The 17,167-nt window shown below is 37.2% G+C and overlaps 1 protein-coding gene across 3 annotated transcripts; it reads right to left on the bottom strand.

The window, feature by feature from the left end:
- Positions 1 to 632: 632 nt before the first annotated feature.
- On the bottom strand, positions 633 to 14,265 carry LOC148011006 (ent-kaurenoic acid oxidase 1-like). Of its 3 annotated transcripts, XM_087671537.1 has the most exons (9): positions 13,912 to 14,264; positions 4,166 to 4,502; positions 2,411 to 2,560; positions 2,033 to 2,284; positions 1,859 to 1,936; positions 1,512 to 1,593; positions 1,321 to 1,427; positions 1,070 to 1,191; positions 633 to 818 (listed from the first exon to the last, which is right to left on the bottom strand). In XM_087671537.1, the coding sequence occupies exons 1-9, from the start codon at positions 14,169 to 14,171 to the stop codon at positions 728 to 730; spliced, it is 1,479 nt and encodes a 492-aa protein (XP_087527663.1). In that variant the 5' UTR covers positions 14,172 to 14,264; the 3' UTR covers positions 633 to 727. The 3 variants fall into 3 exon arrangements, with proteins under 3 accessions (XP_087527663.1, XP_087527664.1, XP_087527665.1); XM_087671538.1 differs by lacking the exon at positions 2,033 to 2,284 and having other exon boundaries at positions 13,912 to 14,265; XM_087671539.1 differs by lacking the exons at positions 1,859 to 1,936; positions 2,033 to 2,284 and having other exon boundaries at positions 13,912 to 14,265.
- Between the last annotated feature and the right edge of the window lie 2,902 nt (positions 14,266 to 17,167).

Raw genomic sequence — 17,167 nt, 5'->3', positions numbered from 1 at the left:
ATTCCTCATCTTTTTTAGATCTCTTCAATGCCTATTTTATGGTAAAGAGAGCATGTTAATATTCCTCATCTTTTTAAGAACATAAAAAAAGTGAAAGTGACTTGGAGGCAAACTCAAGGGTGGTTTAGAAGAGCAAGCTTTGTTGAAAATGTTAACACGAAGCTAGTGCTTTTTATGAAAACAAGGCTGATCGATGAAGAAATATTGAAGGTATGGAACGTGGTGAGGGTTGTGTTGGTCACCTAGCTATTAAGTAAAGAAGTGCCCACCTTTTCACAAGGGCTAAATTGGCCTTTAGATTAAAAATTTTTGGCCAAGATCAAGAGATGAGATTCTCATTGTTTTGAAGGGCCTCAAAGCTTTACCTTTAGTGTAATATATAAAATGCTAAAAATGGCTGAGTCACTAAGATGATAGCCTTGCATGTACAATTATGTAAATATCTCTTCTTTTAATATTAAACTGCATGTGACACTTAATAATTCACACATTTTCAAGCAATAATACATGTAATATGTTGTAGTCTCATGTTTCCCTTTCTTCAAGGCATTAGCAATGAATACATTCTTGACTACTATTTTGTAGCAATGTTGACTAATTAGATTATTGTTACAATAAGTATGAAAGATTATAACATTCTTGAAAATAAAATATTATATTAAATTTACATCTCTATCGTGTCGAGTCGAGTAGTAAGTTCAATGCCTTACAAAAATATAATGCAATTTTAGAGAAAGTCTATTTGGACCTTCCCTCCATCTATAGGCATTGGATGTGGCAAGTACTTGACTTTGCAATTTGGATCCAATAACTCCCACCTTATAAAACAATTTTGAATGAAGTTAGTGAATTATAACAAGGAGATTGTATGAAGACACAATGAGGTGAACCTATTCATATAATTTTTTAGGAAACAAGGTTTTGCTTTACTTTAAACTGATATTATTCAAATGTAAATAATAACTCATTGTTGCTATTTCATTCTTCATCTTGACATAATTTTATTTCATCAAAAGATAGTACATACTGTTCTACAATGGATATATAAAATGTTATCATATCATCTTACTTGTAATTTAGAACCAAATGGTGTAAGAAAATGCATGTCGACAAATATAGTAGCCTTGAACCCGGGCATTGTCTTGGGCCACATGAAAAGGGGGAGAAAATGTGTGGTTGAGCAAGTTGGTCCTAGATATTCAAGACAACAACAAAATGAATTTGGTAGATTCTACACATTGTATGATATATAAGAGAACAAATTATTTAGAAACTAGAGGAGTCTAGCTAAAAACAATATGCAAAAATTGAGAAATCAACCTTGAACCGTTCTGGGTCAAACTTGTAGGGGTCTGGGAAATATGTGGGATCCATGTGAGGAGCTCGTAACCAAATTATAACCTTCCATCCCTTAGGGAAGTAATATCCTTCACCCAAACATAAAAGGCATCGCTCTTAAACCTTTGAATTATTAGTCTAGGTCCTCAATAGTACATTTAGAGAAGATATACCTTTGAAGTTCACATCATCTTTTGCAACCCTACGAAAGATAAATGGGGCAATGTTCACAAGGCGAAGTAGCTCATTGATGAACTACATTTGTGTTGGTAAAGCAAATGTTAGAAACATAAGTACACTAGAGACAAAAAACATGTGTGAAGACCTAATCATATGCATGAACATCCCTGAACATCCACTCTAATACCACATGACCTACAATAAAATTCAATAGTTTATGACTTTTACTTAGGTAGAACTTGTGTTTTGACATGTATGTATTGTCTATGGAAAGTATAGCCATAAATGCATATAGGCATGCATCACAGTTGTTGGTCTAAAAACTTTACAACCTACTTACAAGGTTAGTGTATGTCATCTTCTTCAAATCATTTGTTGAGATGAGCTCATCACTACTTTCCAATGCTTTGTGTTCCTCCTATAATTGTGTATGTCACATGTACAAGAATTAGTTGTTTTACTTAGTAGGAAATGTCATATATGAGAAAGGAATAAACTATTTCACACTCCTTACCCTTATTTTTCTCAAAACATTAGGGTGTTTTGCAAGTAGGATCATGCTCCACAAAATTGTATAACTTGTAGATTCATGACCCCCTAAGAGAAATGCGATCATATTATCACATATCTCCTCGTCTGTGAGGTTTTGTCCGTTATCATCTTTTTCTTCTAAAAGGACGTCTAAAAAGTCATCTTTCTCTATTTTGATCATGGACCTCCTTTCCTTGATGATGGAAGAAACAATTCTCAATAGCTCTTTACGACACTACCAGATTAGTAACATATCATATTGATGAGTCAATAGTGGAAAAATTTATCTAAGTTATAAAATGTTTAAGTGATGAAAACACATCAACACACTTGTGTCAACTCAATATATTAATATACAAACCTTCAAGGCTTTGTGATAACTAAAGCCCCAAATGTTGATTGGCTGAGCTCTTATGCCTTCCATGAGCCCAGAAAAATATTCTTGCATGGAATCTGTTGTTTGTCCAGGTTTTAGGCTAAGGAATGACATGCATATGTCCTCAAATGTCATCTATTATAACATAAAACTATTGTTAGGTGACTTTTAAAGGAGAAATCAACTATCTCATGGAGAATGCTAAATAATAAATTTGCTTTAGAGTTTTTTTTCTAGTTTCATGTGATAATTTTCAAAGGATAAGTAAATATGTTTTGTACATGAATTTTCAAAGTCTAAGTATATGAAAGACATTGTGTCTAATTGATAAAGCCTTCAAATTTCTCAAAGAAATAGTTGCATGTCATGTATGTATGAACCCTTTTCAATATAGTAGATGCTAAGACCATATCTTACATGGAAATAAGGTCTATAAAATTATCTTCAAAGATTCACAAGACATCAATATCTCACATGGAGTATAAGGTTTGTGAAAGAATTCACTAAATTACCTTGTAAACATGCATTTAGTGTAGTAATCAATAATTAAAAACTCTCAAATACTTTAAAATTTTACTTTCTGGGTGTTTCAATTTTGTGAATTGGTTGGAAAATTTTTATAAGATCAATAAAAAAAGAATTAATAGATACTAATCATTAATATCCACCCTACAAAACAAATAATCCTAAGGGCAACAAGATTGAACTTTGGATCAACAAAGTCTATCGTACAAAATAAATAGTGCAAGGAGTTCAAAAAAGTGAAAATTGGGTCAATAAGATAGAAATATTTTCTTCAATATTTGTTCCAAACTTTGACAGCAAGTGTAATTGAATGTAAGATGTTGAAAATATATTATTAATAGATATCCTAACTTTTCTATAAAAATGTCAAGTAGAAGACTTTTGGTAGATTTTAATGTGAAAAAAAAACATAAAAAAAGGGGTCATTTTATCACCTTATAAAATATATGTTAAGGGGATTTTTAAATAACTTTAAATGCATTTGATATTGAAGGTTTCTTATAGATGCATTTCCAAGTTCCAAGGCCATCTTTCTTATAGGCTCGAGATATGTTCACATGAGAGAGCCAATGCCTGGGCATGCAATATAAAGATCTAAGCAAGAGCATCCATCAATCAAGGTTGTTGAGGAATAGGGATTTAACATGGAGAAACTAAATTCGCATGTTGAGAAAGCTTAAAAAGGAATTTGGGTAGGCGTGGGTTGAAGGTCCTCCAATAATGATGAAATTTGTGTTGTGCCCAAACTAGTTGGTGACACCCGTTAGTTGGGACTTGAGTGGGAGTTGAGCATCGCGTGTTTCCAAGATGACCTTCTAGCATGAAAACTTTCATGGCCCCACCTCACCACATTGAGGAGTATCAAATATTGGGTCGTGAATGGACATGCTTGTTGGCGGAGTCATAAGTTGAAGGGAGGGATTCCCTTTCAACCTTAGCTCTATAACAAAGATGTGAAAAATGGAGGTACCTAGAATTTCTTAATGGCTAGACATTTTTGGAGGTGGGATAAGGAAACATTTGAAGAGGGAAGAGAGTAATGCTAGGCACATCAAAAAGGTTTGCTTAGGTGATTGTTAGCTTATGATTGCTTGTGTCATGCTAGCATGATTGGAGTGAGGAGATTAAGAGTATGGAAGGCCGACAAGAATTCATTAGAGCAAGTTAAGCACGGATGGGGACTCGGAGTGCGGTGGCGGTTATATGAATGCTTACTCTCTTAGTGGTGTCGCGGAGAGTGATGAGTCGTTGGCGAGCCCAGTGAGCTAGGATGGACTTGAAGCGGGCTTGGAGGCGATGGAGGGCTTTTTGGAGGGCGAGGGGGTGGCCGATGGCTTGCAGGAGGAGGCGGCGCATGCGCTGGTGGCGCGGCCCTTGCAGCACCACCATCGAGTTTGCGCCCATGAGCTGGGTTGATGGCCACCCTGTGGGGAACGGTGCCGCCTCGCTTGCGTTTGCCGCCAACACAAACTTGATCATCTTTGGGCTGCACACTACTATGGAGGGGCTCCCAAATAGATGCGTCTTGTAGATCCCATCACTCTCCTTGTACCTACACACACACACACACATACATTTCATCACTTGCACCCACATCAAAAGGTTATGTATCTGCAATGCAAATACTATGGAAAACTTTTACCACATCCGTGAGAGTATTAACATCAATTTTGCCCAAGTTTATTTCCAAACCTCTCAACAAGTTTCCAAAACCTACTTGGAGACCTTCAACGCACTCCATTATAGCACCGGTGTCATACATGCCACTAGGTTGCACATTCATACATGGACTCATATTATCAACCATGATATAGGGCATCTCTGCATGGTGTAGGTCCCCCCACAATAAAAGCTTTGCTCCATGACTTCAGATGATTCACATGACATACCTTGTCATATATACATGTCAAACTATACCAAACCATGCAAAACCCTTGCGTGGAACATATCTATACATACACATTTTACATTAGGGATACATACCTTGTCATATATACATGTCAAGCTATACCAAACCATGCGAAACCCTTGCATGGAACATATCTATACATACACACTTTACATTAGGGATATAAGTCATTAGGTTATGTGAAACAAGAATGACATGTATAAGTCATGGAGGGGTGAAATATTATTATGTGCAAACTTGCATGCATGATGATAATGCCTTTGATATGATTGATGTCATAAGTAAAAGTGGCCTTTCAAAGATGACTTATCCATGAGAATGCATGTTGTTATTTGATAAAAAGGTTACATGCATGCATGTGTGTGCGTGTGTGCACGGGTGTGTAATCACACACACACACACACACACAATTTATGCACATAATTTACATACTTTAATATCTAATGTGGAATATTAGAACACAAAAAGAGACACCTTTAGGAAAAGAAAAAAAGAGTACACATGTTGACAAGGGGTGAAAATATTCTTCAATTTGACTTGTACAAATTTATAAATGGTTCAATGACAACCCATGAGTGAGCTACGAGTGCATGTAAAATTATTTCAAATGTCCCATCTTGAAACTCATTGGGTTAGCAAAATACTTGGGAAATTCAAAGATAATTGGGCTATTACTATATTCTACAAGCATGAACTTGCTTTGACTTGTTGGATTAAGGGGTATGGTAAACCTCTTATCTCCCTTACAAAGAGGCGTGACCTTAGTTGCAACACTTTCTAAGTGGCTAAAGAGAATATAGGAGCAATGAAGGGCTTTTAGTGAAAGGGTTGATTGCACAACATGGAAAAAGAGATTCAAAATTGCATGGTAGGTCGCTTTGGTAGCCAAATTAAATGTGATGCTTTGCTTGTAGCTTATGAGTACATATTAAAGATCATATAACAAGCTCCAATATGTTTCCCCTTGGGACTAAGGAAGAGGATATTGAGCATGTTTCATTGGATCACACACACACATGTATGTATATACATATATACATATATATATGTATATGTTGCGTGTGTGTGTGTGTGTGTGTGTGTGTGTGTGTGCAACCGAGAAATAGGTGGGAATGTTGAAGTATAGTCCTAAGGGAGGGCGGGGCAATGCAAGGGGGAGGGAAACTTTTTGGTGGGGTGGCAACCCTCATCGATAGGGGAGGCGCACGAGGGGATAGGTGCGGGAGAGCAACTAGCAACCCCAGTTGTCTATTGTTTTTATTTTTCTTTTTATTTTTATTCCTTTTTTCTTTCTTTGGAGAAGGCTTTGAAGATACATGCCCATCCAAGGAGGAGAAGAAACATTTTAGAGGATCTTGCAAGGCATTGAGTGGACTTTTTATCGAGGAAAAGTATGACAAGCCCATTGGCTTCCTAGAGTTGGTTTTAGAGACTTTGAGGTATGAGAGTGAGTGAAAATGGTCTCCTTGCACTTCAACTTATGTTAGAGCTTAAGTATTCCAACGACATACTTTTGATTAGAGAATATTAATTAGGATTTTCATAATTAGTAATATTGTCCAAGGATAGAGGATTAAAGCAATGGTTTGTATTGTTATGGTCAACTTGGCACCTATTCTAGAACGACTCCATCACTTTGTCTACTTCCTAGTAGAAATTTTGAAGAAACCTTAGTATCCAAGTCTTAGTTTTCCGACTTTACTTTTGGCATGCAAGTAGGCCACCACACCTTGTCTTGAGCATTTTCTTTGGGATGGCAAAGAAACAAAGGCTCATACCTTGATTACATTATCTAATAAACATATGATGATCCTACAAAGTCACTCATGTAAGATAGCTAAAAATGCTTGGGATATACTTGCAAGTTTGTGTCAAGGAATAAACAAGGCCCATATTGCTTGCTTACATAAGCAATTGGAGAGTGAACATGCGGATGAAGGTGACTCCATGGATATAGTTGTTAAAACGAAGATCAAAGATCTTAAGGAGCAATTGATTGCTACAAATGAGCTTTTTCTAGACAATTCACTTATGTAAATTGTTCTCAATGGTCTTCCTGATTTGTGTGTGTTGCATGTGTGTCTGTGTGTGTGAGAGGATAAGAGGGAATCTCCTCTCTACATCATTATCACTTTCCTCACCACCGCCACCATCATCGTTCTTCATCATCGTCATCGTCGACCATCATCACCATCATCATCGTCCTTTCAATTTGCTATTAATTGTGAATGGAACCAGTACAAGAAGCTTTCAAATCATTAAAGTTTTGGTTTTAAGTCGTGCTTAAAAGACCCAACAAGGATGGCTGTGAAGTGTCATACATTAGCCTTGGAATGTGCTCCAAAGTTCTCACCACATTGAACATGGCACTAGCAAACCTAAGAGCCCAAGTAGCTTATTTACAATAGGTAATATGCATTATAATGATTCATAATGAGGGATAAAACATAGTATGCATTAATCCCAAGAAAAGATTAAGAAATTCTATGAGATAAGAAGGCGATGAACACTGAAAGATGTCACAGTGATCTAGAATAAGTCTGTCAATATAAGCATAAGCCACAACAAAGCAAGAGGGATTGCAGTTTGCATGGACAAGGAGGAATGAACTAGCCTTGTAGCTTCTTTCTCTCTCCTCCATTTCTTGCTTGAGCAAACCAATTATTACAAGCCTCCTACACTATTTAGAATTTGCAACAAGTTGTGCTACTAGTAGAATGGCTATGGCTTTTGGTAAATGCACATGTTGAATGGATCAAGAAGGTAGAGATTCTTAGGTGGAATGACAGTTGGGGACTTGATAGGTTGAGAAAAAGAAAGATTATATTGATCAACAACTGTACGTTGCAATCCAACTAGAGAGTTTAACAAAGGAGCAAATGGATAAATGTATTCCTCTAGACTAGTATATGTTTAAAGAAAATAAAGGCAAAATAACTAGTGCAGACCATCAAGAGGATCGTTGAAACAATAACATCATCCTCAAGAAATGGCTCTACTTTTGAGACTTTCTTCTACTAGATCTTCAATGCCAATGTTTATAACATAGCATCCAATAGCTTTTGCCAAATTCAAGCACAAGGAACTGTCAAGTTTATCAATTTGTAGAGAAGCACTCCATTTCTTGCAATATCCCAAATGCCCACCCATTTCTTCTATTGTGTCTAGTCCATGATCATTATTTTCTTTTAGCATAGCTTTAATATGATCATCTTTCTTACTGTGAGCCTAAAAACTCTCACCTCCCTGGTCATCTATATATTCCTTTATGAGGCCAAGAAACACTAAGATCAATCCTTTTTTACAATTGTCATCAATACACTCATCTTCTATATCCTGACTTTTAGTCATCCTCCTAATACTTCCAGCTATTTGAACAAGCTCTGCAAAGAAGATGGAGTGTAGAAGGAAGTAGAATTGCTTGCTTACAATAGCATATCACAAGGCTTTTGATGAAGGAAGTTGTTGTCTTGATCAAAGGTAATGGAGATCAAAGACTACTTCTCTACCCTTGACTTAGCATAAAACCTCATAATCTAGCTTCTATTGTAGTGATTGTAGGGGCAATGGCAACAACCAAAACTAACAGAAGTTCTTGAAACACTTAGCTTTGGAGATCCAGTCTACCTTTTCTACATCCATCTTAGGAGCATATTTGAGAGCTACCAACAGTATGACACATAGCAAATATTCCTTTTTACCGATAATAATAATACTCCATTTAGAGAAGATCCCTCTTTACACAGAGGAACATTTTTATCATCTCAATTATTAGTAATATAAGAATACTATGTACCAACATTAACATCAATAAACAAAATAGATTTAGCATCCTCTTCATATCTGACCCATCATTTTACCTATCTTCACCACGTTTTCTTGTTTACTACATTCCATAGAAAAGGTGGGCTATTGCAAAGACATTGATATAACAACAAATAAGGCCTTAGTCACTATAGACATCAAAGAGTGTAAAGATTCCTGAAGTGCTTTGGGGGTGCCATGACTCCTACAACAAACACAAGATTCCTTAAGTCTAGACATTTGGCATCAAGCACTATTTATGTTGATCAGGATCTCAACTAGGAGAAGTTGAGAATCAAACACTATTTATGCAAATCAGAATCTCAACCAGGAGAAGTTGGTTGTATTCATGGAGACAAAATTTGCTATGCTAATCAAAATCTCAACTAGGAGAAGTTGGCTATATTCAAGGAGACATATTTTGCTATGACCAATGCTATAGTTGTGTTCTCAAAGGCTGCTAAGGAGTTATGTATGCATTCTGTTATTGTCCATCCTATGCCATTATGACTATATGAGCAGTTGACAAAGAGAAAGGATAAATCTGAATGGAAATACTGCAAGAAAAAAAAAAACTAGCTTCAAGTCTTGTTGGAGAGATGAAGGTTTCCAATATATTGTGCTCTAAGTCATAGGTTGACGGTGAAAATAATTGGTCCATCGAATCTCAATTTGTAGTATTTTGTGCAAGAGCTCCAAAACTAGCATTAATCGTCTGTGTAGAGTCTCATTCCCAAGCTTCCTTCTTTCAAACAGGGTCTCTAAGCCTATAATAGATCTAGTTGTCCACTTAGCAGCACTTCAAGCTCAACTCCTCAAGCAGTTACATAATCCTCATATGGGTATTCAAGTATATCATCTCATATGGGTATTCAAGTATATCATCTCTTAGGACAATTTCACACAATCGACTCCTTTGATAGCAAAGGATGTTTTAGGTTGAGCTCAATCTGATGTAGCTATAGCTTGTAATGCTCTAGGAAGTTTGGTCATCAATGCTTCTTTGCAAAGAAAAAGGTGTATTCTTAACAACAACCATGCATAGGACAAGGTTGATTGTCAATGCTTCAACTTTCCTCCTTGCCCTCAGTGCATGCTTTCAGCTTTGAAGTGTTACTATATTCCACAATGAAGATGAGTGAGCATTTGATTTCTATCTTGATTAGTTTGGAGCACCATGACAGACAGTTGGGCAGCATTCAAGTTTCACTAGTGTGTTGGATGAAAGGTTGGACCATATTGACCATTGTTTACAAATTCTTTGGGCTCGGCATTGGAGCAATTGTAGTCAATATGAGCACCATTAGTATCATTAGTAGCATGATTATTATGGACATCATCATGATGATTATGATTTCCAAGATGCATCTTCTTTTGGCTTGCATTATGATTATGATCATGATTACTTTTATGGCCATCCATGTGAATGATGGTCATGCCATTCCTTTTCAGCATCACACATACTATGGACAACATGCAAATGCATATGGACATTACCCTCAAACCATTTTCTTATGGGCAGCAAAGATATGATGATAATGCATATTCTCTTGGGCAGTATGACTATGGCGAGTAGGCATTCTATTCTCAACCACATAATCATTGTGAGCACCATGGACAATCTTATGGTTCGATGAACAAGATTTCAATGCATAGATAGGATGACACCTTTCCTTTTGATCTGGGAGGATGAACACTTCTTTTAAACCTTTATTTAGACTAGTGCTTACCATGGAATTGGTCCTACACCTTCAAGGGATCATTTGGAGGAAGATCATATCAAATTATGCCAATTCATGAGTTTTGTTTCACTACCATCCTTTTACAAATAGCTCTCTATTTTGGGATGAATTTGATTTTGCTTTAATGGCAAAGATGCACAAGTTATGTAAATTGAAAGTTCTTGAAGAGAGCTTTGTTTGGAGCTATAGCATGTTTGATTTATATCAACCAGTCAAGATCATGGATATTTAGTGCAATAGGGTCTATAATGGATAACACAATGTCTATATCCAAAAGGGTTGCCTAACCGAGAAATTTGTGGCCAATATCTTATCTTTAGGGTTCACTATGGATGCATATACATGACACTTGGTATTCAACTTGAGGTTATTTAGCTTCCCTAGACATTCTTGGAGATTATTTCAAAAAAATCTCTAAATACAGTAGTACTTTTCCCTTTCCACCACTTGGAAAACTATAGTAATAAGTCCCATCTTAGTTTTTTTTGGACAAAAACATCGGAGAGGGGATGGAATATAAGGAAATGAATAAAGCGCATATTTGAACCATACTTAGTGCCACATTGACCTAAGTATAAAACATGAGAATGGCATTTTTACAGGTACCATTTCGATAATACAACTCTATCCTTTCACCTTCTCCAACTTCTCTCATGTCCTTTCATAGCTACCAACCATCTCTCTCTCTTATTGTCTTTCTCTCTCCATTTCTAGTATTTCTCTCTCCTCATCTAGTCTTTCTCTTGGAGGGCTTATGATGAGCAGTTGCTTTTCTTCAAACCTCTGACTATTGTTTTTAATCATTACTCCACTGCTAATCTAGAAGAGTTTGAGCTTTGTCTTACTTGCTAGCTCCCGATTCCCTAATTCTCCCTTCTCTACTTTTTGGATATTGACAAGTAAAATGGCCTAACTCAATAGTAACAGCATGCATCACAATAAAATTCGCATGTCACAAATGATCTTCAATCCTATTATCTTATTTCTATTATCCTAGGAGGTTTTCCCCTCGTTCCATAAAGTACAAGTCCTACATTCTTATCTAGGGTTTGAAGGAAGAGAAAGAACATACAATACTTTGGTGAGTGCACTTACACGGGCATAGTGTGAAGGTTTCAAAAAAGACACCCATATTGGACACTCACATTAGAGAGCTTCATTCAAAGAAAAGCCTAACAACCAAGATAATACATGCACCCAATTTTCTCTATAACCCTTTGAGCAAGAGAGAATCCAATATCTCTTGCCAAAAGATCCAACTAATAGTTGGAAAAATCCTTTCCAATATATCTATAGTAATGTAAACTCCTATCTGCCTAATATGCACCAAGAAATTAGTTTGATAATTCATTCTATGTAGGAACTTGAACCACAAAGACAAGAAATGCATGAGAACTTGCAAAAACATAATATATTGCACACAAAGACTCAATAAGCAATGACATGTAAGCTTTATGTACTCGCTTATTGCTCCTTGCAATGGTGCCTCTCTTGGCATCAAAAGGATTTTGCATGTCGAATGTCATCACTTGAAAGCCAACTTACAGGTCCACCTTTTTGCCTTTTTACATGAGCACCATCAAAATCTACCTCCATTTTCCCATTTTTTGGCTTTTTGGTCTTTGGAAACACCTCCCTTATCACTCCCTACCTTCTACAATGCATGCATCTAGGAGGGCAATAGACATGTGAAGGGACCCTCAGTTGTTCCACCTCACCCATGTGACTAAAGCTTCTAATGCTAACAAATGGTTTTTTAAATCAAGTGTGCATCTTAGCTCTACTCATTAGTCATGTTGATGCTAGCCTATTTCTCTTCTACTTTTGGAGAACCATATAATCTTTTGGAGTAATATTCTTTCCTTTATTCCCTAGCTAGCTAATGCTCACATGCACACTCTATCTACATTGCTGCAAAGTAAAAATGATATCAAACCAAGGGTTAATGCCTCTTTTTTCAACTAATAAGACCAACAAACAATGCCCACTAACTATATATTGAAAAGAGTACTAGCTAAAGAGCTTCTTGTTAAATTGAGATGTCTATAATGCCTAAGTGCCCTCTTTGGTACAATGCTATTAATGATTTGAAAGAGAAAACTACATATTCACCTCAATATGCGTCATGTGAGAGAGTTAGAAACCATAATGGGTGACATAAATTCTATCTAACCTTCTAGGCTAGTAAGAAAGACTACTTTAGAAGTTGTATGTAAACTTCAAGATGCCAAGCTTCATGAGAGAATAAATTTCCTATAGACCTAGTTGTCCTTCGAGTAAAAGTCAAGCTATCAACTCCTCCCAGTACGATGAGGAGGTAGAACGTGTTCCTTCTCTACTATATTAAAGTCACTAAAATTTATGATATCTACCTTTTGAAAAAACCTCAACTTTTTTCAAAGTAGTATCCTTCTTGCCTCGTATTATCGATTTATGCATTCGACTAACTAGCTAGATGCTTCTCATTCAAGGGAGGACTACGAAAGTCTTCCATACGACCAAGGCCTAAATTTGATGACTATCTATCATGTGAATTTAGTGATTAAAATGCAATTTTTAGGCATTCTCTACTTACAAAAGGGCATCATTCAATAGTGATATTCACAAGCTAATATGAAAAGGGTATGTTTTGCTCACGGTACATTGAAAAATAAGATGTTGCTAAATTAAATTTTCAATGCATGTTGTAGTGATGATATAAATACAGTGAACCCTTGTAATTTGCTCTTTGAAAAACAACATTTGATCATAGACATGTGTAAACGAAACAACGTTCACTTAGCATAATCTTGAGGAGTCATGCCATGTGTAAGATGAACTTGAGCTTCACACATGTACATGTATAAAAGGAATAGTTCTTACTTAGTATAATCTTTAGCTCATCCATGTGTAAAATGAACCATATTGAGACTTTGCAAACATCGTGGAAGTAAAGGTGACCTTTTGAATAGAAAGAAGGGAAAATAACTTACCTAACCTAGATATCCATACCTTGTGTAAAACTTCAAAAGCATCCCTCCAATTTCAAAATTTCCTAAATATCATTAAGCTTTTCTTGATCAAATAACTTCGTTTTATTTCCTTAGTACATAATATCATGAAAGACCCTCATTCTATCACACAAGTTTATAAAACAGAACTAGCATTTAAAAACATATTGCATTGAGAAACCTTTATGCATTATAAGAGGGGTTCTGAAAATTTGGAAACGCTGAGGGACACTTTGGAGATTTGGAGAAAAGTGGCGAGATTTGATGGGCATTTGAAAAGAAATTGAAATTTAAGGGGGGTATATGGGTATTTATTGAGAGCCGATCCCTCACAAGAGGGCATCAGGATTACGCTAACTATCCGCGTTAAAAAGAATATCGTAATTCTCTCTAGAAATTGGGCCTTCGCGTATTTTGGCACACAAATTAGCGTAATTGTATGTGAGGTCGGCGCTCTCTGTCTCTCTCTCAAGTAAGAGTAAGAGTGAAAGAAAAAGCCAGGAGGGCAAGGCTTACTTGGAGAAGAAGAAGCGGTGGAGGAAGGTATCAGGATCTTTGTTGAAGACGCGGATGAAGGAGAGGGTGTGGCCGATGAAAGGCCAGCCCATGGAGCCCGGAGGGAGCTTGAGCCCCGCGGGGACACCAGGATTGATAAACACCAGCCACTCGTACACCCGCCGCGCCAGCCATCCTCCTCCCACGCACACCAGCACCGCAGCTACCACCATCCCCACGCTATTACCCCTCCACCCCCAAAAATCCTGCAGCACCGCCATCTCCCTCCCTCTCTCTCAAATGCGCTCTCTTCTTCCTCTCTCTCTCTCCCCGGCCGTCTTCTCCTTGGCTTACTCTCCTCTCTCGACTGCCATAGACAAAATATAATGCATATGCATACTATTTATCCCTAGTGTGTCTTGGGCACATATTATATATTATTCTATGCATTTGTCTTGCACGTTCTATTTATCATGCATGGTATCTATTATTCCAGGCATTATTAGTGTGTCCCTCCGCACTTTTAAATGTCAAACTCACATAAGACCTTATATGAAAATGGCGACAAATCCACTCGATCAAAGAGCATATCAACTGGAGCAACAAGACAAAAGGATTGAAAACCATTTACATTTGGAATGAAAGCTGGTGAGGAAACTAAGAAAACAATCGACTAGGTATAGGAGTTGTTAAATAGCAGCAATTAGAGCATGACTAGAACCACCTTATTAAATGTCTAAAATTGTCCAAAAAGATATGAGAATCTCTTGAAGTGACCTCTATAGATGCCCCATGCCTCTGAATTTTCAAAAATAGATATGAGAATCACATGAAATCTAGTCTGTAGATAGCCAACTCCTTTTAGATTCTACAATTCAGGACCCCCTACTTTCATGCTTCATGGAATTATTGAGGCTAGCTCTATACGTATTCATTAACCCATGTCAATAGGTCTCCTTAATATTTTTAATAGAAAATCTGACTCTTTTAAGTTTGCCAAGAAAGATTTTTGTTTTTAATGCGACCAGACAATGATATTGTATTAAGAATTGTAAAGATATGTAAATCCTTAAAAAATAGCAACTTGAGCTTACTAAAAGCTCTAGAAGGTATGTTATACACATGGTTGAAGTTTTTTATACTTCTATACACAGCTTTCACATCTAACAGGGAAGCCTCAAGAACATTGTCAGTAACATGATGACCAAATCTAGGAGTGCCATGCAACATGCTAGTTCTTGTCTTCCAAACTCTATTAACAACACAAGCACAAAATACTTCCCAAAGCATCCATGCTTCATCCACCATGGAACTCTAATCTCCAAAAATGGCTTGCTTGAAGCTAATCAAACCATACAACCCTAGATTAAACATGATCTTCTCAAACTTGTGTCATATTTTCTTGATGTGTCCACAGACCCAAAAGAGATGGGCCATATCCTCCTCCCTTGTTCCACATAAGAGACAATGCGGGCTGACCTTCTTGAACTTAGCTATTCTGTCCTTTTAGGGGAGCTTGTTGCATAAGATTCTCCATAGTATTAGATTGAGATGGAATGATGATGCTATCATCTATACCCTTCTAGCCACCCTTTGCTTCCACATAGATAATGTATAATTAGGGCACCTCTTGGACCACCCCTGCTGTAACTAAAGGAGGTGTACATTATTCCTTGTCGCAAAGCCTTTCTTACTACAAAATATATCTAGCCTTACTTTGCCTTATGAAGTCCATGACTTTAGTATTCGTCATCCCTAGGGGCAGCCATTGTTCTCAACCTCTTAAGAGGTCGTCCTTTTGTTGAACACTTCCACCAATCAATACATTTCCTCATCTTTTAGATGAAACTATGTTTGGATGCACTTCCATGTATTCCAACTTAGACAAGATCCATCCCAAATGTCAATCCATCAAACCAATTCCCTTTGCAACTAACGTCTTAGCTATCTATTGCTTTTGCTTAACACGATAGAAGTCCTTATCAAATGTTGTTGGCTGTGTCCATATGGGCTAAAGTAAATTTCCCTCCCATGTGGTTGTGTTGAAGATGAGATTTTGGCTAGAGAACGATGCATTTAGTTGTATCAAATTCAAAAATTACCACTTTAATTCTGGAAGCAAGTGGGTCAAGAAAACCAAGTTTACATATGTTGGGTCTCCATTTCGCCTCCAATACAAAGTTATGCATTAGAGAGTGTGAAGGTAGCCCAACCTCTAAAGAAGAGAGAAGCTAAGCCTTTGCATCTTTGATTGCAACCCCTCCAATCCAAGTCCTCCCCCCCTTTAGGCATCACGATGCTCTTAATCATTCCCTTCTTAATTTTGTAGTATGGATCAATGGAGACCAAATAATTGAGAGAGCACTCCATTGATAGCTACTTTGGCTATAGCATTTGTAAAAAGGACTCAAACCATTTTGTAGCACCCTTCACTGAGACATATTGCCTTTGTGATGCCCTTTCAAAGACTCCCATGTGAGGTTGTCATATGCCTTTTAAAATTCATGCTAATTATAGCATACTTTGCCTGTGATAAGATGGCATGATCAATTATCATTAAGAGACTAAGAATAGGATCTTGTATCTTTTTGCCATGCACAAAGCGGTATTGCTGTGGGTGAACCAACCCACAGCAATAGCTTTGTGTGATGCCCTTCAAAATTTCCCAAGTGAGGTAGTCATATGCCTTTTAAATTTCATGCTAATGATAGCATGCTTTCCCTCTAATAAGATGGAATGATCAATTATCATTAAGAGACTGAGAATAGGATCTTGTATCCTTTTGCCATGCACAAAGTGGTATTGTTGTAGGTGAACCAACCCTAGGAGTAAGTGATATAGAGATATGGATGAGATTCTCTCTCTCTCTCTCTCTCTCTCTCTCTCTCTCTCTCTCTCTCTCTCTCTCTCTCTCTCATGCTTTTGGGAGAACCCCGCTACATAGATCATTCTTTCACCATAGCTACCCCTTTTCTACCATGGGGAAGGAGAATCATTGTATATCTAGAAAGGTCCCATGGGTCATAATTTGGCCTTCCGTGGATGATAATAAGCTACTCTACTCTACTCTACGCTTCTCTCTCTCTCTCTCTCTCTCTCTCTCTCTCTCTCTCTCTCTCTCTCTCTCTCTCTCTCTCTCTCTCTCTCTCTCTCTCTCTCTCTCTACAAACAATGCAACTTCTACTCTATACATACATATCCCCCGCATGCACATGTAAGTACCTCCATCTCACATTCTTTAGAACTTACATAAATCATCCAAACATACATTGGCATG

The sequence above is a fragment of the Lygodium microphyllum genome, chromosome 29 (genome assembly GCF_053477565.2).
Source record: "Lygodium microphyllum isolate KBCC chromosome 29, Lygodium_microphyllum_v1.1.10, whole genome shotgun sequence".
Lineage (NCBI taxonomy): Eukaryota > Viridiplantae > Streptophyta > Polypodiopsida > Schizaeales > Lygodiaceae > Lygodium > Lygodium microphyllum.
Note: the sequence above shows the minus strand (reverse complement) of the source record. Positions and strands in the feature narration are given on the sequence as shown.